The following is a 23405-nucleotide window of genomic DNA, read 5'->3' on the forward strand; positions in this document are numbered from 1 at the left end:
TCTAGCAAAGTTATGAATTTAAGCTCCCAGGCTCAACTTTTGAAAGTGTTTCTTTTGGGGATGAGGAATGATAGGTCAGATATTGATCGCTTTGTGAGAAGTGTTCACCCACAGGTGATGTGTTATTTTTGTATTTTATCATTTTCCTGTGTGAGTTAATTTGAGAGCTCAGAGATTGTCTGGTTTCACCCATACAATTGCTTTTGGGGCATTCAGTGCACTGGATGAGGTACACCACATGTTGTGATAGGCATGTGTAGGGCCCAGGAATCTTGCAAGGTGTTGGGGGGTGTTTAACTTTGCAGTAGTAGAGCTATGTCTGCAGGTTTTGTGTCTGTTGTCTGACAGGGTCTGGTGCCACTTGGAGTTAGTGACTGGTCTGTGGAGAGTTTGCTTCTGATGATGAGATTGGAAAGGTTGGGGGTTGTTTGAAGGTTAGAAGGGAGGATTCAGGAAAGATTTATTTCACCTTGAATAGTCTCTGGGAATATGTGTTAACTACTTATGATAGACAATCTGTTTAATTTTGTATTTAGCTGTGACACTCTGAGTAAGGCCATATCTACCTACGTAGATTATGTCGATCTAACTTACATCATCGTACAGCCACTGAAATTATTAAATAGCTTGTGTGTGTGCATGCTTGGCTCTTTATGTCGGCGGTGCATATCCTCATCAGGAGCACCTGTGTCGACTGTATTGTAAGTGTGGGACATTGTGGGACACCTCCTGAAAGCGAGTAACAGTCAATGTAATCAGTGCAGTGTATATAGACGCTGCATCGAACTAATTACATTGACAGTGACTCTATGCTACTTGGGGAGGTGGTGCTAAGTCACCGTAGAGAGGCACTTACATTGTTGGGAGCCAAATTTAAGTGAAGACACTTCCACGGCTAGGTCAACGCAAGGCAGCTTATGTCCACCTTATCGTGCAGTGTAGACCAGGGCTAAGTTTTGCAGACCTGAAGGAAGCTCTGCATAAACTCGAAATCTCTCTCTCTCTCTCTCCATCAGAAGTTGGTCCAATAAAAGATATTTCCTCACCCACCTTGTTTCCATAATATCCTAGGACCAACACAGTTACAACAATTCTGCATACAAATTCCCAAAACTCATTTCAGCACTTATGGGTTTATAATATGAGGATTTGTTTTTCCCTTTGAGAACCCTGCCAAGGTAGCTGTCTATATTTACTGGTATTTTTTCCTGCGGTGGGTCTATCAAGACAGTGGGTATTGATATCCCACTTTTCAGCTGATGGAGTGAGAACTTCAAAAAAAATTGAAGATATAAGGGCTGGTTCTGGCTGAGCAACCCAGTTTACTTCCTGTCTCCCTCAGAAACATCAGCCTTTTCTAGTTAGGCTTTTAACTTAATTTGTTTTTCACTTCTGTCACTTTTTAAAATGAGCCAGTTGCATCCCTACATGGGATGTCAAGGGTTTGAGTTAATTTCTTCTTGTCTCCGCTTTGGAGCTCTGTGTGAAGAACATCCAACCCATGATGAATCTTCTGTTGCTCCTTCTTATAGCTTAATAGATTCCAAGGCCATAAGGGACCATTGTGATAATCTAGTCTGATCTCCTGAATAACACAGGTCATAGAACTTCCCCAAAATAATTCCTGGAGCAGATCTTTTAGAAAAACATCCAGTCTTGATCTAAAATTTGCCAGTGATTGAGAATCCACCACAATCCTTGGTAAATTCTTCCAGTAATTAATTGCTCTCACTGTTAAAAATGCACGCTTTATTTCCAATTTTTGTAGCTTCAGGTTCCAGGCATTGGATTGTATTATTCCTGCCTCTGCTAGATGGAAGAGCCCATTATTAAATATTTGTTCCCCATATAGGGAGGTGTAGATTGTACTCAAGTCACTCCTTAACCTTCACTTGGATAAACTAAATAGAGTGAGATCCTTCAGTCTGTCCTATAAGTCATGTTTTCTAATCCTTTTGTCATTCTCTTGAGTCCTCTCCAATTTATCAACAGCCTTCTTGAATTGTGGGCACCAGAACTGGACACAGTATTCCAGCAAATGTTGCACCAGTGCCAAATGCAGAGGTGAAATAACTTACCTATTCCAGCTCAAGACTCCCCTGTTTATGCATACAAAGATCACGTTAGCCCTTTTGGCCACAGCATCTTAGGGGAGCTCATGTTCAGCTGATTATCCATCACAACCCCCAAACCTTTTTCAGTCATTGCTTCCAATGATAGAGCCCCTATCCTCTAAATACAGCTTACATTCTTTGTTGCTAAACATATACATTTACATTTAGCTATATTAAAACATATACTGTTTGCTTGCACCCAGCTTATCAAGTGATCCAAGATTGCTCTGTGTGAGTGACCTGTCCTCTTCATTATTTACCACTCCACCAATGTTTGTGTTATCTACAAACTTTTATCAGTGATTTTATTTTCTTCCAGGTCATTGATAAAAATGTTAAAAGGCATAGGGCCAAAAACCAATCCCTGTGGGACCCCACTAGAAACACATCCACTTGCATTTTGAGAGCTCTCAATTAGACAGCTCTTAACCCATTGAATGTGTGCCATATTAATTTTATATCTTTCTAGTTTTTTAGCCAAAAAGTCACGAGTTACTTTTACAGAAGTCTATTACCTTTTTCCTGACACAACTGCAAGAACCTCAGCTGATGGTGGTTTCGTAGGGTACCAGAAAAGTCAATTAATATGTGGTTCTGTTGTGTTGAGCCTTAATGTGGCTTGAAATCTTAAATTGCCAAAGGTGGTAGAATATGATTTTAACCGATATACATGTTATGTAAAGCTGTTGAAAGAAAACACAGTGACGGCTAAGGAATGATGTAAATTGAGTTTTTTGAACAAAAAGTCTTTCAGGCCTCATGGTGAATTTGCAGAATTGTAGCCACAGGCAAAAGTGTTCTTAAGATAAGAGCAAGCATGTAGGTATGGACCATACGGCACTTGTTTCGGTTGCTACTCCTTTTGGTTGTTGCTTTTCTGGACAGCACTTGTTGGTTTGCTTATGCATGACAGCAAGCTAATGTCTGGTAGGGAGAACTGTACTGCATCTCACTCTTGGCTGAGACTTTCAGCACTGTTGCAAACCTGCTGGGACTGAGGGATTTATAGTCATACAGTTGGGCCTTTTTTTTCCTGGTGCTGAAAGATGTTCTGACTAAACAAGATGTTCCTGGGGAAACAGGCAATAGTACCATCTACACAGTTGTGTTCTGAGCAACTTCTGAGAAGGGAAACTAAAGTTCCTACTATTACTCCTGTCATAGTTAAATGGTGAACTGTACTTCGGACCCCTCCTGGTCTCTTCGAGGGCACCCCTCTCAGGCCTCTAGCTGTTGCCTTTCTTTGGGTAGAATTACAGGATTCTCCCACTCTCAGACAAGGCTCTGGGTTGCAGTCCCCTGTGATGAATTGTGAGTACCTCAGCAGGCCTGACTTACCTTCAGTGCCAGTAGCTTTGCTCCCTCTGGGAGCAGTGGTAGTGGTGAGCAGTGACCAAACAGCCTTTGCTTAAATACTTTTTCTTAAAGCAAAGCATTTACTTAGAACCAAAGCATTTAAGAGAAAACCTGTGTCTCCCTATGGCTTACATTGTCTGGGTCTGGGGGAAGGCTCAGATTCTTCAGATTCCCTCTGCAGTTTTACTCTGTCAACCTGTCACTCTGGACAGCTCCTGATTGACTCTCCTTTCCTTTCATGAGCGGGGCATTTAACTATTTATAGCCCTTTGATTTGTTAGTTCTTAGCATTGGCAGAAGAGTTTTCACTTCGGCTTTGAGCCTGGAAGTATACCATTGGCTTGTAGTTGCCCCCCAATGTTTGCTGGGGGGTTGCTTATCTATAGCTATTGTGTTGTTTTCCACAGCCCCCTATTAAGTTATATCAATGGATTAATACAGAAAAGTTTTATAACTCAGTAAACAATAACTTCACCTCACTGACCATGTCACATAGGGCACATCTACACTGCAGTCAAAAATACATTTCTGGCCTGTGCCAGCTGACTCGGGCTCGCAGGGCTGAGGCTAAGGGGCTGCTTAATTGCTGTGTAAATGCTCTGTCTGGAGCCTGAGCTTTGGGATCCTCCCTTCTTGCAGGGACCCAGAGCCTGGGCTCCAGCCCAAGCCTGAACATCCACACTGCATTTAAACCGCCCCTTAGCTCAAGCCCCACAAGTCTGAGTCAGCTGGCATGGGCCAGCCATGGGTGTTTAATTGCAATATAGACATATCTATAAGGTACATCTAAGCTACAAGAAACAAAACAAAACTTCCGCAGCAGCGAGTCGCAGAGCCTGGATCAACTGACTTGGTCTCATGCTGCAGGGCTAAAAATAGCAGTGTAGAAGTTCCTGCTCTGGCAGGAGCCCAGGATCCAAAATCTGGCGAAGTGGGTGGGTCTCAGATCTTGGGCTCCAGTCTGAGCAGGAGCATCTACACTGCTGTTTTTAGCCTAGCAGCACAAGCCTCAGTCAGTTGACTAGACAATGAGACTTGCTGCTGCAGGAAGTTTTTTGCATTGTAGGCAAACCTATCTGATCATCACAACAGTTCTTACTGATTCCAGCACTCCCCAGGTGAAGGGCTCAGTTTATCTGTCATAGTCAACATAGAAGCAACCTCTTAAAGGGGATTTCTGATATTTAGTCTCCTCTGCTTAAACAACCAAACCCTTTGTTTCAGAGATGATTCAGTTGAGGCTGGCTTCCGGAGTTCACAAAAACTGCTAATCTTCTACTGCTTCTCGTGGCATCCCCACTTGTAGCTGGCTTCTGCTAAAATATATCTGTTAGATATCTTAAATCTTTCATTGATTTATAACAATATTTAGGTATTTCTCACTTACTATAGTGATCTTAAGAAACAGGATTGGATTCATAACAGAACCAAACAATGAGAAACAGGTAGCGAGATGATCTCCCTTCTCTCTCTGATTTCTCTTCTGATTACTCTTTGTTTAGTTTTTCCCACTATGAGTGTGCATGCTTGTGCTATGTCAGTACTAAAGAAAACTCTTGAATTGGATTGTCAGATGGAAGGCCAATATCACTAAATTCTTTTGATGTCTTGGCTCCAACTGCTGGTGGGAGGATGAAAAAATCCATTGTCTATACTTGCACCTCACTTCCTACACTCCCTCTGTTCCCACCCTCTCAGAATTAAGAGATAACCAAATAAAAGGTAAGTAAATTACTGTTCTGGGAGAAGAATGCCACTGGGGGATTTTTGTCTCAAAAATACACAGAGCTTTTTATTCAGTGATTGTTGTCAGTGACAGTTTGTAGTGAGCGGAATTCCTCTTTTCCTTTGTCCCAAGACTTCTTACTAAGTAGGTTACTTAATGGAGAGATTTTTCAGTGACACATAGCTGGGAGTTAGGAACATTTGAATTTTGATGGGAATTGAGCACCAAGCTGTCATTTTCTTTGAAAATCACCCCCATAGTACTTTTATGGCCTAGACTTTTTTCCTTGTGTGTCTCAGCACCTCCCCCATTTTAGGCTTGGGTACTGACTATTGAAAAGCTTAGGATGCAGCTTGTTAGTTACAGATTGCTGACTAATGGTGCTGAAATTTCTAGTTTTAATACTGTTTTCTTTTCTGACTTGTTTCTAGGATGCTACAGTTATCCCCCACCTCATGGCATTGCTTAGTAGGTCTCGATATACTCAAGAATACATATGTCAGATCTTCTCACATTGCTGCAAAGTAAGGAAAGAGAATAAATATTCTCCATGAGGGTTCTTGTGTTTCTGCCATTTAGAAACTGTATAAGATAATATTGACTTCTATGGCTGGAACAGTAGCACAATAAAGACTGAATCCCCCCTCCCCGGACCCCCCCCAATTTGCTGATAGTGTTTCTGGGATTATAGGTGGATACTGCTCTTGGATAAAGTAAAGTTTGCAGATAATAAGAACTTTGGGTTTATTGGGAATTAGAGTGTATTAACTAAAAAAATAAAAACAAAAATTGAATGAAACATAAAACTTCCTTGTCAGCATGATTATATTTGAGGATTTCAGTTTTTCTTTTTGCTCTGCTTTGGGAATTTATTGAATAAACCTTAGCTCAGACTGCCTCTGTCCTCTCAAGGCAGCCATTTTGTACCCATGATATTTTGTATTTTGAGAGATTATAGACCAATGAAAAGTGTTCTTGTATTAAAATTGTACTCTTCCTCATTAGTTCTTATGCAGTGAGTATGCATATGTATCTACTCATGGAATTGCAATTTTGTATTAAACTGAGAACTGAAACTAAAGTGACTGATCTAATTCAAATCTTAGATCTTAAAAGAGGCTTTCTTTTAGCAAAAGTATCAGATATGTAGAGGAAAACTGTTACAACACAGAGAACACTAGAGCGAAATATACAAATTAATCTAAAGTTTGTGGTTAACATGGTGAAAGAAAGACACTCCAGTTCCTATTATTTCTGCCCATTTATCTTTTATGTGGAATTTTATTCCAACATTACCTTAAATCCTGATAATCTTGCATTAGTTTGATGAAATCAAGGATTATCCAGTTTAGTCAGTTACTCTGGGGTCACTTATAAGATGAAAATTAGAACCTTTAAAATATTAAATAGATTGCTCAAATATGTGTTTTTTAACAAGAAAAAAATTCCAATTGAAAACTGAGTAAGAAGATATAGTTTGGAAACGTTTGCTTTAGAATGAACGCTGTGTTACAACAATTGTTAGCACATTATTGTAGAAGTGTTAGCACAGGATTGATTGTATAAAACACAAGCTTGCATATAAACGAAAGTAGTAGCTCAGCAGCACTACACAACCAAATCAGGTATATGAAAACTGGATCTCTTACCCTTGAGTATCTAGCTCTACTGTGAAAAGGATGAATTCTGCCTTGCTCTCCCTGACAAAATGAACACCTTGCCCTGTTTTGTAAAACTTGCCAACTTTTCTGTATCATAAATATTTAATTAACTAAACCAAACCCCATTCACTAATTAAGAAAAAAATAAAAAAAGTCTTCTATAGCCAGTATGCTATTTTCACTGAACTGAAAAAATTGGGATATTTAGTTTACCATGAATATTTTGAAAATGTCACATTTTACAGCAAAAACTATGAGCATGTAGGGCACACTGAATACATGAGTGTGAATGATTGAAAATATAAATGAGTAATGGCAAATTAAATAGTTGACATAAAATAAATCCCAGAATCGTAACAAGAAAACACTACTGTTTTAGAATAGGTAAGAGGATCAGATTATACAAAGAGAAAGAGAGACGCAAATTTTTGATGCTTTGAGGTCTTCTGAAGCTGTTTCTTAAATTGGACAAGAACTTGATCTTTGTTTTTCTAGGTAAATAGAATCTTTCATGGGAAACTTGAAAATACCTTTTTTTTCTTTTTAGCTGCTTTATTCCATGGGTACAAGATCTAGCGACCAAAACAAATGCCCTACTACTGTGCCTTCAGATATAATACCAGGCAGCTGATATGTCAGAGTCTAACATACTTGCAAGGGTTAAAGAAACCTGTTTTTCTGTCTTGTACAGATAGGCAAGATATCAAACACCCATGAAAGTTTCAATATGCCTGTGGCCGTAGATAGTTCTGAGCTTGTTTAATGAAAGCTACTATCTTCCCTTGAACAGATTGTGTGCTGGAGAGAATCTTTCTGATTGATTTCTCTGGGGAAAACACTTCACTATGAATACTGGTTTTAGGTAAGCTTCAACATGTATTTTAAAGGGTTATTTGTGCTTCAATGTATTTTTTTTCTTTTGTTTACTTTCTAGGCAGGTGGTCTAGCATTTGTGAAGATAACTGACACCACACTCCTCTTAAGAACCAGTGTTCCTGTGAAGGGTTCCCCACTGCCTCCCTCTTCCTGGGCAGAAGGTCAGCTCAGGTCGCGGGAGGCTTCTTTGCCTATCAGCTTTTTTCTCTTTTCCACCTCAAATTTCACTGACGACAGCAGACATTTTCCTTAGATAGAAAATCCTTACTCAATGTTGTTAGTATGGTTGCATACTTCCTTTTGTTTGCGGCATATCTTTTACTATTTACACTGAGAGTTTTGAGCTAAAAAAAAAAAAATTGAGTGGCAATGACTGACAGAATGACGACTCTGGAGAGATTTTGGATGGACATGAAGGGGAATGCTGGTTCTTGGGACAAGTGGGTGGCCTGTTCTTTACATACAAATCTTGGACACCATCTGCCTATAAAATAAACAAAATCAATTTAATTGAAAACTAAGCTACAATAATGCACAAAGCATTGTAAAATGCATGTTGAAACTTACGTTGGAAGGGCATTCGGGGTTCAGGTTCTCTCTGTCACAGTTAATCTGTTTTCAGGGAAGGTGGCATAAATGAAGAAGCTTTATTACTACTTTTAATTGTCAAAGTGAGCTTTTTATTTTTAAAAGGCCTATTTTTTTGATGCATGATTGTATGGTACCAAAATTTTGAAAATTAGCACTGGAAATTTCATTTGAATGTAATTGCTATTACTGTTTAAATAACACCTTGATCAGCTATGCAGGATAAATGAAATTCACCCCCTGCAGCAGTACAGCACAACACTTATGAACTAGCTAAATCCCTCTTAAGCCTCATTCTAAGGATGTAAGTGGGCTGTAGCTAGTTTGTAGGCCTTGTGTTGAACTTCTGCATAAGAGTCTGTAGCATCCAAAGATATTTTCGAGTCTTTTTGATGTTTGTCATCATAAATTGTTTGTTACATGGTTCTTTTGAACATCATCTGTAATAGGCCATGCTATTTTGTTGAAAGTCAACTTTTTATGATGATCTGTAAGTAGTGAATGATGTGTAATCAAGAACTATTGTTTCTGTTCCCCAAATGCTACATCCAAGGAAGATTTAAAACTGAAATACCTTGAATCTTTGGAGGACAGGCACAGTATCATTAAAATAGGTCCTAGAACTCCACCATTGTACTCAGAGTAACAAAAGCAATTATCCCTCATTATTGACACAGTTTCTGAGATATCTGAAATTAAAAATGAGTTATATAGTGTATAATCAAGTCTTCACATGTCTAGATTTAAAACAACTTACTATTTATTGTTGAATAAGCCTGACAGTAGAGTTCTTAAATTTGAGCTATTAATACAAAGTCAGATTTTCAAAGATATGTATACATATATTAAGCATACCTGATTTGTTCAAGGAAACACTTTAAGTGCATGTCCAAACTGAATATTTTTTGCATGCATGTCTAGTTGTGCAGCTAACTAGCCATGAGTGCACACAAATAACTCATTTGTGTATTCATGGTGGTATTTACACACAACAAATTAGATGATTCTCTTTGAAAATCTGGCACATGGGAACTAGATAAGTGATATATTTATCAGGTTACAAAAACAAGTTAAAGCAATTCTTGATTTCAATTTCATTCATTTCTCCCCCCGTCTTTTAATATCTCTTCTTCAGCTTCGACACTGGCATAGCTGCGGCTTTAAATCATCGCCTCAGCCACTTCTGTGTGCCAATGTAAGTGTTTTTCTACAGCAAATAAAGGTATTTTAATTGCATTTTTTGATAGGAAGTTGTCAGTGGTAGCAGCTGAAGCATCTTAAAGCATCAGATATGTTATACGTAAAAACAATTTTCATGGTTTTTCTGGAAAGGGATAATTATAAATGAAGTACTAAAAATATTTTTCATAATACCTTTTAAAAAAAACAAACTGTTTTTAATGACTCTTCAGAAGCTTGGAAGTGAAATGTCTCTACCATTGTCAGATGCACAGAGGTCTGTAGTTCATGTGTGCCAAGCTGGTATAAGTATGAAACAGAATACTGAAATCTTCATTCTGGCAGGAAGACCATTAGCATTTAGGTTGCAAATCAATCAAGAAAATCAGGCAGTGTTTTGCAGGTCAAATTTGGTGTTTCCCACCTTTCTCTCTTTCAGCCAATCAGATGGCTACAGAGGCTGTGCACAGAGTAGACATCATACCAATGTGGGAGCGCCAGAGCAGATACTGGAGATACATATTTTATTCTAGGGTGTTTATACTGAAGTTTATTGTTAGGAATTATGTAGTTTGTGGTGACACATGTTGTCACGGCTGTTGACTCTATTTAGAAATTTAACTCTATGAGCCAAAACCTGACTTACACATTTGTAAAGACAGTACTAGTCCCTTTACTCCCCCATATAGGGATTGTACACTGGCCTGACCAGTATAGAGGATGATCAGATTGGTGTGCAAGGGGCCATAGAGTTGTTCCACAGGAATGGATACATGGAGCTATTAAAAGCGGTGGTGTGTGGTGACTGGGGGTCCTGCCCTTCTCTTCCCATGCAAAAGCTAAGCAGAGACCACTATATTGAAGGCATAGCAGCTCCTGTCAAGCAGCCATGGGGTATAGTGTAAACCAGGAATGGGGAACAAAGGTATCCCCTGAAATGGGAGCAGGGAGGAGTCTGTCAGGGTTGTGCCTTTTTCCTCCAGACGTCCTCTGTCTTGATGAGGCCCATCATCCCCATCTGATGTCTCTGTTTTGAAGTTGCCAGCCAGTTCTGCAGGTTGGGGCAGTCCTGCCCTCAAAGGTGGGTTGTCATGGGAAGAGGCAGTGGGAGTAGAGTCATGCACTCAACTTCCAGGGGAGGAAGAGCTCACTGATCACCTAGGATTCACTGAGACTGCTGAGGGTGGGAGGTCCCCTGAGAGTTCCATTCCTCCTCTGCCTCCATACAGCCTGGCCAGACCACAGAGATCTTGAGACTTTTGTACTGTAGAGAAGACATGGGATCAGTATTTGGACTTGAATTGATTTCAAACTGAGTTTTTGAAAACCTGAAAAATGTTTAACACCTCAGACGCTTATTTTAACTTGCTCTTTAAGTACTTAAGGTTGGTGAGCTGTCTTTACAGTTGTTGTATTTGAAATAGTATTATAAAAAACTTTTTAAATCTAGATTACATGTGTAGGAGTTACTAGTGTAGGAGTGAGACACTACTCTCGCCACACTGTCAGTTGATGCACATTCTGATATATGGGAACAGTTTTAGAATTGGTTACTTGCTATCTTTTCTGGGGTTGTTATTGCTGAAAATGCATGGGATTAGCAATGGAAGAGGTGTTGCAGATTATTGAGAATCTTATATAATATTGCAAAGATTGAAACAGTATATTGCTAGCAGCCCTATATCAGCTGTGAAAAATAAAATCCCCATTGTCAATTATTGTAGAACTCATCCTTCATTAATTAAAATGTTATAACTTCACTCACTGTACTCCTAATCTCTCTAGTTTTGGTATTTCCTTTCAAGAATGAGAATGAAAATGGCTATAAATAAGTAGGTCAAGCTCAACAGATGTAACAGAAAGTTAGCTTCAGACGGTAAAGAAACTAGCACATTTCCAATGTACAAAGCAAAGAATGGCAGGAAAACCTGCATTTTAGTACTTACTGAAGTTACAGTTAACAGGAAGCCTCTTCCACATTTGTTTTTTAAAAGAATAAATACTCCTTTTTTTCCCTTTATAGGGTCCAGATCATCAGACAATCTTGTTTAACCATGGAGCAGTTCAGAATATTGCTCACCTATTAAGTTCCACGTCCTACAAAGTAAGGCATTAAAACTGCTTGAGATTTTGATTTCACATCAGTTATAAAAGCAATCAGTATTAATTTAATTATAGAAATTATATGTATTCATATATAGATAGATACACACACACACATAAAAGTATGCAATACACGTTTTTTGGGTGCCTATTGTTGTTTTTGTGTGGTGTATAGAGATATACAGAAACCTGCCACAACATATCTGGGTGCTCTATAAAGTTAAAATCCAGTAATTGAAATAGAGCTTGACTTAGAGGCAAGCAGCCATTTCGCCAAACAAAAGAAAATGAAGACATCTTAAAAGAAAGAGCTGGTGAAAAGGGGAGCATAGATGAGCTGACCTGGATAGAAGTAAGTCAAGTATGTGTTGAAAACTTGATTATGTAGCTGAAAGGGCCTGTGAGTGGTTTTTATTCCACCGAATCCTTTGGAGTCTGGGCTCTACCATATGCTTTTGTTTTTGAAATCCATCCTGGATGGGTCAAGTACCAATGAAGAATGGTGATTTGATTGCACAATGTTGTCGTGAAGTGGTATTTCTGGGACAACATCACACTGTATGAATTTGGATTTGGTGGCAGTGGTACCTCTAATGGCTATTTGCTGGCAATCTGAAACTAAATTTTCAAAGCCTGATTCAAAGAGAGAGGCTGAGCAAAATTCCACAGTTTTACTCAAAACTGCATGTCTGAGTGCACACACAGATGCATACATGTTCTGTCTAAGGCTTTGAGAATTTGGTCCCTCGGGGCTAACATGTAAGTAAATACATAGTTTAAACTATGTCTGTTGGTATATGCTTGTGGAAAACATGACTGTGGATTAAAGTCAGTGCTGTGACCTTGTGGAGGCTAAGCAATTATGAAAGGTTTTTAGACAAGGAGCATCTTACACAAATAATTAACTTTGAACAATGTCACCCTATATAAACTTTCAGAATGAAATCTTTGAAAGTAAATAGTTACCTCCCTGATTTTTTCAGGTACTACATTTAAATATATCTAAGGCTATGTTTGTTATCTTTTGGGGTGAGACTGTATCTTACAGTTCACAGATCCATAGGTATAAAGGCCAGAAGAGATCTTTGTAATCATCCAGTTTGATCTCCTGTATAACGGGCCATACAACTTCACCCAGTGACTTCCTGCATCTATCACAATAATTTGTGGCTCATCTAGCCTCTTAGAGAGAGATCCAGTCTTGATTTAAAGATTTCTAGTAATGTAGAATTTGCCACATCTCTTGGTAATCTGTTCCAATGATTAGTTACCTGAGTGTTTAAAAATTAACATCTTATTTCCAGTCTTCAGTTTCCAGCCACTGGATCTTTTTATACCTTTACTTTTAGCAGTCAGAGACCTCTATCAAGTATCTTCTTCCTGCGTAGGCAATTATGGACCATAGTCAAGTAGCCTCTTAATCTTCAATAAGCTAAGTAGTTGAGCTACTTTCATTTTTTATTGTAAGGCAGGCTTTCTAGATCATGAATCATTCTTTAGTTTTACTCTGAGCCCTTTAAAATTTTTCAACATCCTTTTTGAAGTGTGGACACCAGAACTGGACAAAGTATTCCAGTGGTGGTCTCACCAGTACTGTGTACTCTAAGTAATATCACCTATCTCTACGTATTCAGTATTCTCCCCTATTTGTACGTGCAAGAATCACATCAGCCCTTTTGCCCACAGCATTGAGAAGCTCACATTCAGTTGGTAGTCAGCAATAATCCCTGACTCCTTTTCATTGTCACTGAGGCCTCCATCCCATTGTAATAGTAATGGGAGATTTGATGATTAGGTAATAGTAATGGGGGGTTCGATCATTAGAAATATAAATAACCGGGTTTGTGATGACTGAAAGAATGGCATGGTGAATTTCCTGCCGGGCGAAGGTTGCAGATGTCTTTAGACATCTAGACAGGCTTATGTATAGTGCTCGGGAGGAACCAGTGGTTGTAATACATATAGGTACCAATGACATAGGGTAAGTAGGGGAGAGGTCCTGGAGGCCAAATTTAGGCTGCTAGGTAAGAGATTGAAATCCAGGATTTCCATGATAGCATTCTCTGAAATGCTTCCATTTCCACACACAGGTCCAGTTAGATGGGCAGAACTACAGGGTCTAAATGCATGGATGAGATAATGGTGAAGGGAGGAGGGATTTAGATTTTATTAGGAACTGGGGAACCTTTTGGAAAAGGAGGAGCATATGTAGGAAGCATGGCTCCACATAAACCAAAACAGAAGCAGATTGCTGGCATGTAAAATTAAAAAGGTGATAAAAAAGTTTTTAAACTTAGGGCTGGGGGAAAGCCGACAGTTGTGAAGGAGTACATGGTTCAGACAGAGACGTTCCTTAGGGGAGAAACAGTCAAATGAAAGAGTCCCATTCGTTTACATCACATAATGGCAGACAGCTGAAAAAGTGACAAATTTTATAAGTCTGTAAACTAAAATTGATGAATTTGAGTGCCTTGTATTAAATGATGATATTGATATAATAGGCATCACAGAAACTTGGTGAAATGATAATCAATGGGACAGAGTAATACCCCGGTAGACTATACATAGGAATGACAGAATAGGTCATGCTGGTGGGGGAGTAGCACTATATATGTGAAAGAAAGCAGAGAATCAAATATAGTAAAGATCTTAAATGAACCAAACAGTCCAATAGAATCTCTCTGGATAGAAATTCCATGCTTGAATAATAAGATTATAGCACTAGGGACATACTACCAACCACCTGACCAGAATGGTGAGGATGACTGTGGAATGCTCAGGGAGATTGGCGAGGCTATAAAAAACTCAGTAATAATGGGGGATTTCAGCTATCCCCATATTGAGTGGGTGGGATGCAGAGATAAAGTTTCTTGATACCTTAAATGACTGCTTCTTGGAGCAACTAGTCCTGGAACCCATAAAGGGAGAGGTAATTCTTGATTTAGTCCTAAGTGGAGTACAGGTTCTGGTCCAAGAGGTGACTATAGCTGAAATGCTTGGTAATAGTGATGATAATGTAATTAAAGTTAACATCCCTGTGGGGCATAAAACACCAAAGAAGCCCACCACAGTAACATTTAATTTCAGACAGGGGTATTACACAAAAATGAAGAAACTGGTTCAGCAGAAATTAAAAGGTACAGTCCACAAAGTGAAATATCTGAAAGCTGCATGGAAACTTTTTAAAAACACCATAATGGAGGTTCTCATTAATCGTATACAAATTGATTGTGACTGGGTAAGAAAATGGAAGATGAAATTCAGTGTTGATAAATGCAAAGTAATGCACATTGGAAAACATAATCCCAGCTATACATACATAATGATGGGGTTTAAATTAGCTGTTGTCACTCAGAGATCTTGGAATAATTGTGGATAGTTCTCTGAAAACATTCACTCAATCTACAGCGACAGTCAAAAAAGCTAACCAAATGTTAGGAACCATTAGGAAAGGGATAGATAATAAGATAGAAAATATCATAATCCCTCTGTATTAATCCATGGTATGCCTACATCTTGAATACTGCTTGCAGTTCTGGTCGCCCCCTCTCAAAAAGATGTTTTGGAATTGGAAAAGATACACAGAAGGGCAACAAAAATTATTAGGGTTATGGAACAGCTTCTTCATGAGGAGAGATTAATAAGACTGGGACTTTTCAACTTGGTGAAGAGATGACTAAGGGGGAATCTGATAGAGGTCTATAAAATCATGACTGGTATGGAGAAAGTAAATGAGGAAGTGTTATTCGCTCCTTCTCATAACACAAGAACTAGGGGTCACCAAATGAAATTAATAGGCAGCAGATTTAAAACAAAAGGAAATACTTCTTCACACAACACATAGTCAACGTGTGGAACTCGTTGCTAGGGAATGTTGTGAAGGCCAAAACTATAACAGGGTTCAAAAAAGAACTAGATAAGTTCATGGATAAGTCCATCAATGGCTATTAGCCAGGAGCGGCAGGGATACAACAGCATGCTCCAAGTGTCCTTTGTCTCTGTTTGCCAGAAGCTCGGAGTGGATGATGGGATGGATCACTTGATTGCCTGTTCTATTCATTCCCTCTGAAGCACCTGGTATTGGCCACTGTCGGAAGACAGAATACTGGGCTAGATGGACCATTGGTCTGATCCATTATAGAGTCATAGAATTGTGGGACTGCAGTAGACCTAGAGACGTCTTCTAATGCAGTCCCCTGCAGTCATGACAGAACTAAGTATTCTTCTTTGAGTGTTGGTCATGTTCATTCTATATTAGGTGTGTGTGCTCGCCACATACACCGGTGCCGGAAGTTTTTCCCTTAGCAGTATCCGTAGGGGACTGTCCCTGGTGCCCTCTGGAGTGACACCAGCATGGCGCGGTATAAGGGGCACTGCCAGCTCCCCCCACCCTCAGTTCCTTCTTGCCACCAGTGATGGTGCTGGAACCGCTGCTGCTTCATCTAGCTTTCGCTTAGTTCAGTGTGTCTCACGAAGGTTTCTTTGTAAAGTAGTTGTATATAATTTAGTATTTACCCTTAGTATTAGTTCTCGTTACAGTAACTCCTCACTTAACGTCGTCCCAGTTAATGTCGTTTCGTTGTTATATTGCTGGTCAATTAGAGAACATGCTCTCTTAAAGTTGCGCAATGCTCCATTTTAGCATTGTTTGGCAGCCGCCTGCTTTGCTCACTGCTTGCAGAAAGAGCAGCCCATTGGAGCTAGTGGTGGGGGCTTGGAACCAAGGTGGGCTGGCAGCCCCCCATCAGCTCCCCGCTCCCTAAGTTCCCCATGCAGCAGCTGCATAGCAGGCTATCAGTTGCCAGCAGTTCAGCTGTCCCTTCCCTCACTGCCATGTGCTGCTCCTCCTCTCTGCTTGGAGCTGCTCCCGGGAGCCTCCTGCTTGCTGTGCGCGGGGGGGAGGGCGGGAAGAGGGGTGCTAATGTCAGGGTGTCCCCCTTCCCCTGCTCCTGCCCCCCACCTACACAGAGCGGAGTGGATGGGACATGACAGGGCTCAGGACAGAGGGAGCTTAATGGCAGCAGCTGCTTTCTCAACTTGCTGATCTACTTAAAAAGGCAATGTATTCTGAGTGGGTTCAGCATACAAAGGGGCAATGCGCATCTGTCTCTCTCACTCACACACACACACGGTATACGTTTTAAGCAATTTAATACTGTACACAACAGTGATGGTTGTGAAGCTTGGCTGAGGTGGTGGAGTCAGAGGATGGGATATTTCCCAGGGAATGCCTTACTGCTAAATGATGAACTAGCACTCGGCCGAGCCCTCAAGAGTTAACACATAGTTGTTAATGTAGCCTCACACTCTACAAGGCAGCATGAATATATATATACACACATACAATAGTCTTTTTTCTGGCAAAAAAAAAATTCCCTTGAACCTCATCCCCCCATTTACATTAATTCTTATGGGGAAATTGGATTCTCTTAACATCGTCTCACTTAAAGTAGCATTTTTCAGGAACATAACTACAACGTTAAGCGAGGAGTTACTGTTGTTGGTCCAGGACAGGACTCAGCCTAGGGATGGCATGCCCCCATCCCCAGGCTTTAAACCATGCCATTGTTGTAAGCGGCCCGTGTCCATCAGAGACCTGCACATTAGCTGTTTAAGATGTCTATAAAAAGGACACATAAGCAACAAGTGTCGCATCTGTAAGTCATTCAACCCAGAACGAAAAAGGAGAGAGACAGCCATCTCAGGGCACTCCTGATGGAATCGACGTGGACCCCGGCACTGGAGCAGAGATCCAACTCAGCCCCAAGCACCACAGCGTCAGTACGGAGCGCCCCACTGGTGCTGTCTACTAGCTGGCACCAATCTCCCTCCCCAGCCAAGAAGCCCAAGATGTCCGCGATGGGGAGATCTCCCAATTCCAAGAAGGAATTCCGGGTGATCCTTGAAGAGGGCACAGCTGTAGCAAAAGCAGCCCTCCAAGCAGCCTTGGACACAGCAGACTCCGTAGCTCGCACCATGGCCTCGGCCATCTCCATGCAAAGGGCATCCTGGGTGCTCCTCTCGGGTCTGTCAGTGGAGGCTCAGCAATCATTGTAGGACTGCCCCTTTGACGGCCAGGTCCTGTTTGCCGAATAGACAGACAGTAAACTGCATGGTCTTAAGGACTCCTGCACTACCCTGAAAACTCAGGCTGTACATTCCAGGTCCAGCCTGTAAGTGGTTCAAACCGGAGCAATCTCAGGGCCAAGGGAGTCAACCCCTCTGGGAGCCCCCCTCCCTGTCCCCCATAAGAAGAGTAGGGTCTACAAGTGCTGCCCGGGCCACCAACCTCCTCCTTCTGTCCAGTCGGGCTCGACCCGCAATAAGCAGGAGGGCAAGTGAGCATTTTGAGGGTGCGCTCGAGGGCGACCTACCATACTTTACCGCAGATCCGTCTATCCCACTGTTCTCCAATCACCTTTCTTTTTCCTCCCTGCATAGACAGCTATAACTTCAGACTGCTGGGTCCTCAATACTGTGGTGGAGGGTTATACCCTACAGTTTACTTCTACCACCCCAGCTTCCCCATCCCTCTTTAGGGGCCCTTCTCATGAGAGTCTCCTCACACAGGAGGTAAAGAGGTTGCTGCAATTGGGTGCAGTGGAAGAGGTTCCTCTTGAGTACAGGAACAAGGAGTTCTGTTCCCAGTACTTCTTAATCCCAAAGGCCAAGGGGAGTCTGCGGCCTATCATGGACTTGTGGGACCTCAACAAGTGTCTAAAGAAGCTAAGGTTCCTCATCATCTCCTTGGCTTCTGTCATCCCTACCCTGGATTCGGGAGACTTGGTATGCTGCCCTCGACTTGAAGGACGCATACTTTCACATAGCGATCTTTCATGGTCACAGACGCTTCCTCCAGTTTATGATGGGCCCCCACCACTACTAGTTTGCGGTCCTCCAGTTTGGCCTGGTAACAGCACCCAGAGTGTATACCAAGTGCTTGTTGGTGGTGGTTGCTTACCTCAGGTGTCGGGGTATCCAATTCTACTTGTACCTTGATGACTGGCTAGTCAAGGGCAACTCCAGGTCTCAGATCCAAGAGGATCATAGAATCATAGAATATCAGGGTTGGAAGGGACCTCAGGAGGTCATCTAGTCCAACCCCCTGCTCAAAGCAGGACCAATCCCCAACTAAATCATCCCAGCCAGGGCTTTGTCAAGCCGGACCTTAAAAACTTCCAAGGAAGGAGATTCCATCACCTCCCTAGGTAATGCATTCCAGTGCTTCACCACCCTCCTAGTGAAAAAGTTTTTCCTAATATCCAACCTAAACCTCTCCCACTGCAACTTGAGACCATTACTCCTTGTTCTGTCATCTCCTACCACTGAGAACAGTCTAGATCCATCCTCTTTGGAACCCCCTTTCAGGTAGTTGAAAGCAGCTATCAAATCCCCCCTCATTCTTCTCTTCCGCAGACTAAACCATCCCAGTTCCCTCAGCCTCTCCTCATAAGTCACATGTTCCAGTCCCCTAATCATTTTTCTTGCCCTCCGTTGGACTCTTTCCAATTTTTCCACATCCTTCTTGTAGTGTGGGGCCCAAAACTGGACACAGTACTCCAGATGAGGCCTCACCAATGTGGAATAGAGGGGAACAATCACGTCCCTCGATCTGCTGGCAGTGCCCCTACATATACATCCCAAAATGCCACTGGCCTTCTTGGCAACAAGGGCACACTGTTGACTCATATCCAGCTTCTCGTCCACTGTAACCCTTAGGTCCTTGTCTGCCGAACTGCTGCCGAGCCATTCGGTCAGTAGTCTGTAGCGGTGCATGGGATTCTTCCATCCTAAGTGCAGGACTCTGCACTTGTCCTTGTTGAACCTCATCAGATTTCTTTTGGCCCAATCCTCTAATTTGTCTAGGTCCCTCTGTATCCTATCCCTGCCCTCCAGCATATCTACCTCTCTTCCCAGTTTAGTGTCATCTGCAAACTTGCTGAGGGTGCAATCCACATCACCCTCCAGATCATTTATGAAAATATTGAACAAAACCGGCCTGAGGACCGACCCTTGGGGCACTCCAGTTGATACCGGCTGCCAACTAGACATGGAGCCATTGATCACTATCCATTAAGCCCGACAATCTAGCCAACTTTCTATCCACCTTATAGTACATTCATCCAGCCCATACTACTTTAACTTGCTGGCAAGAATACTGTAGGAGACCGTGTCAAGAGTTTTGCTAAAGTCAAGGAACAACACGTCCACCGCTTTCCCCTCATCCACAGAGCCAGTTATCTCATCATAGAAGGCAATTCGATTAGTCAGGCATGACTTGCCCTTGGTGAATCCGTGCTGACTGTTCCTGATCACTTTCCTCTCCTCTCAGTGCTTCAGAATTGATTCCTTGAGGACCTACCTGCTCCATGATTTTTCCAGAGACTGAGGTGAGGCTGACTGGCCTGTAGTTCCCAGGATCCTCCTTCTTTCCTTTTTTAAAGATGGGCACTACATTAGCCTTTTTCCAGTTGTCCGGGACTTCCCCCGATCGCCATGAGTTTTCAAAGATAATGGCCAATGGCTCTGCAATCACATCTGCCAACTCCTTTAGCACTCTCGGATGCAGCGCATCCAGCCCCATGGACTTGTGCACTTCCAGCTTTTCTAAATAGTCCCGAACCACTTTTTTCTTCACAGGGCTGGTCACCTCCTCCGCGTGCTGTGCTGCCTAGTGCAGTAGGATGTTGCGGTGCTGCAAGCCATGTGCCACTCCCTGGACCTACTGGTGAATGACAAAAAGTCTATGTTAGTTTCGGTTCAAAGGATAGAGTTCATCGGAGTGGTGTGCGACTCGACCTGTGCCAGAGCATTCCTGCCACTCGAAATGTTCCAGACGTTGACGGACCTAATTGTGGAGGTCTCAGTGTTCCCCCCGATTACAGCCAGGGTTTGCCTGTGCCTGCTGGGTTACATGGCAGCGTGCACATACATTGTCCGCCATGCCAGGCTCCGGATGCAGCTCCTGCAGCAATGGCTGGCGATGGTCTGTGCCCACTCCAGAGATCACCTGGACAAGGTCGTTACCATTCTCCCGACAGTGCTCACCTCACTGCGATGGTGGACCGATGGCATGACCGCCCTAGAGGGGGTTCCATTTGACACCCCCCATCACTCCATCAAGTTTGTATCAGACGCTTCGGACTTCAGTTGGGTCATGCACCTCAGCGACCTCCAGACTCAGGGTATGTGGTCCCCGGAGGAAATGATGTTACACATAAACGTCAAAGAACTCAGGGCAGTGCCCTTGGTATGTGGAGTCTTCCTACCTCACTTCTCGGGCAAGGTGGTGAGAGTCCTGACAGACAACACAGCCTCCGTGTTCTCCATCAACAGGCAAGGGGCACTCTGTCTATGGGACTTCTGCATCAGCCACGAAATCCATCTGGAAGCTTGTCACCTCCCTGGCATCAAGAATACGTTCACGGATCACCTTAGCAGGGACCTCTCCTCTCACCACGAGTGGTCGCTCCACCCAGAGGTAGCCTGCATGATCTTCCAGAGGTGGGGAACTCCTCAAGTGGACCTGTTCACCACCAGGCTAAACAGGAAATGCCACCGGTTTTGTTCGTGGCAAGGCCTGGGCAAGGACTCCTTCCCCAGTGCTTTCCTCCTGTTGTGGTCAGGGAACCTGATGTACATGTTCCCTCCAATTCCTCTCATCCGCAGGGTCCTGGCAAAGATCAAGAGTGACAGGCACAGGTTATCTTTTTCATCCCTCCCTGGCACTTGCCCAACCGACCGGATCTGATGTCACAGGACCAAGATTGGCTCCTGCACCCCAACCTCATGTCCTTCCACCTCTTGGCATGGATGCTGCATGCTGAACCCAGAGGAGCCGACCTGTTCAGAAGGAGTCCAACAGGTCCTTCTGCGAAGCAGGAAGCCCTCAACCAGACTGTCTTACCTGGCCAAGTGGACAAGGTTTTCCAGCTTGTCTCCTCACGCTCTTCTGTACAGTCTGTCTTAGACTACCTGCTTCATCTGAGGAACCAGGACCTGGCACACTCTTCCATTAGAGTGCATCTCGTGGCCATCTCCTCTTTTCACCCACTGATCCAGGGCCTGGCAGTGTTTTCTCATGACATGGCAGTCAGATTCTTCGAGAGGCCTCGAGAGACTCTTCCCGCAGGTGTGGATCCCTATCCCATAGTGGGATCTTGACTTGGTCCTCTCCAGGCTCACGGTCCCGCCCTTCGAGCTGCTAGGTTCTGCTCCCTTTCCCACCGGTCATGGAAGGTCACATTCCTGGTGGCGTTGACGTTGGCAAGGTGGTCTCTAAAATTAAAGCCTTGACCTCAGGACCTCCGTACACAGTCTTCTACAAAGATATGGTTCTGTTGTGGCCCCACCCGGCCTTCCTGCCAAAGGTGGTCTCCACCTTCCATATGAACTGGGACATTTTCCTTCCAGTGTTCTGTCCCAAATGGCACAAGACCAATGCCCTGGACGTCCAGAGCGCCTTGACTTTCTACGTAGAATGTACCAAGCTTTTCTGAAAATAGATTCAACTCTCCATCACTACAGCGGATAGGATGAAGAGTCACCTGGTGTCCTCGCAGAGGATTTCCAATTGAATTATCTCATGCATATGGATCTGTTACTACCTGGCGGGGGTTCTGCCACCGCTGATTGTCAGAGTCCACTCAACGAGAGTGCAGGGGTCTTTGGTGGCCTTCCTGGTGCACATCCCTATCCAGGACATCTGTAGAGCTGCAATATGGTCCTCTGTTTACACGTTAACCTCTCATTAAGCCATCACTCAGCAGGCCAGAGGCGATGCTGGGTTCGGCAGAGCTGTGTTGCAATCTACACATCCGTGAACTCCTACCCACCTCCAGAGGTACTGCTTTGGAGTCACCTAATATGGAATGGACATGAGCAAGCACTTGAAGAAGAAAAGACAGTTACCTTTTCCATAACTGGTGTTCTTCGAGATGTGTTGCTCATGTCCATTCCACAACCCACCCTCCTTCCCCACTGTTGGAGTTTCCAGCAAGAAGGAACTGAGGGTGGGAGGAGTCAGCGGCGCCCCTTATACCATGCCATGCTGGTGTCACTCCAGAGGACACCAGAGCCGGTTCCCCTACGGATACTGCTAAGGGAAAAAACTTCTGGCAATGGTGCATGTGGCGAGCACAGACGCCTAATATGGAATGGACATGAGCAACACATCTCAAAGTACACCAGTTACGGAAAAGGTAACTGTCTTTTATCTAGACCATTCCTGACAGGTATTTGTCTAACCTGCTCTTAAAAACCACCAATGACTGAGATGCCATAACCTATGTAGGGAATTTATTCCAGTGCTTAACCACCCTGACAGAAAGGAAGTTTCTCGTATTGTCCAACCTAAACCTCCTTTGCTACAATTTAAGCCCATTGCTTCTCGTCCTATCCTCAGAGGTTAATGAGAACAATTTTTCTTTCTTCTCCTTCTAACAATGTTTCATGTACTTGAAAACTATTATGTTCCCCATCAGACTTCTCTTTTCTAGAGTAAACAAACCCAATTTTTTAAATCTTCCCTCGTAGTTCATGTTTTCTAGATCTTTAATGATTTTTGTTACTCTCCTTTGGATTTTCTCCAATTTCTCCACATCTTTCCTGAAATGTGGTACCCAGAACTAGACACAATACTCCAGCTGAGGCCTTATTAGCACAGAGTAGAGCAGAAGAATTACTTGTCTTGCTTACAGCACTCCTGCTAAAACATTCCAGAATTATGTTTGCACTTTTTTTTTTTTTTTTTTGCAACAGTGCATGACAAGTCAAGGCCATGTGACTTCTCTGGAAGTTCAA

At 42.7% G+C, this 23405-nt stretch overlaps 1 protein-coding gene across 12 annotated transcripts in view; it reads left to right on the top strand.

The window, feature by feature from the left end:
• Positions 1–23405, top strand: part of ARMC8 (armadillo repeat containing 8) — a 181819-nt gene that overhangs the window by 75283 nt on the left and 83131 nt on the right. For 9 of the 12 annotated variants that reach the window (XR_013347187.1, XR_013347191.1, XR_013347189.1 and 6 more), the window contains 3 exons: positions 5628–5720; positions 9457–9516; positions 11524–11604. Coding sequence is in view for 3 of the 12 variants with exons in the window: in XM_077827229.1 (XP_077683355.1) it covers positions 5628–5720; positions 9457–9516; positions 11524–11604 (234 nt within the window). In the remaining 9 variants the exon portion in view is untranslated. The remainder of the gene's footprint in view (positions 1–5627; positions 5721–9456; positions 9517–11523; positions 11605–23405) is intronic. The other 3 variants (XR_013347188.1, XR_013347190.1, XM_077827232.1) reach the window with 1 other exon arrangement.

Source organism: Eretmochelys imbricata, chromosome 9 (assembly GCF_965152235.1).
Source record: "Eretmochelys imbricata isolate rEreImb1 chromosome 9, rEreImb1.hap1, whole genome shotgun sequence".
In the NCBI taxonomy this organism is placed as follows: Eukaryota; Metazoa; Chordata; order Testudines; family Cheloniidae; genus Eretmochelys; species Eretmochelys imbricata.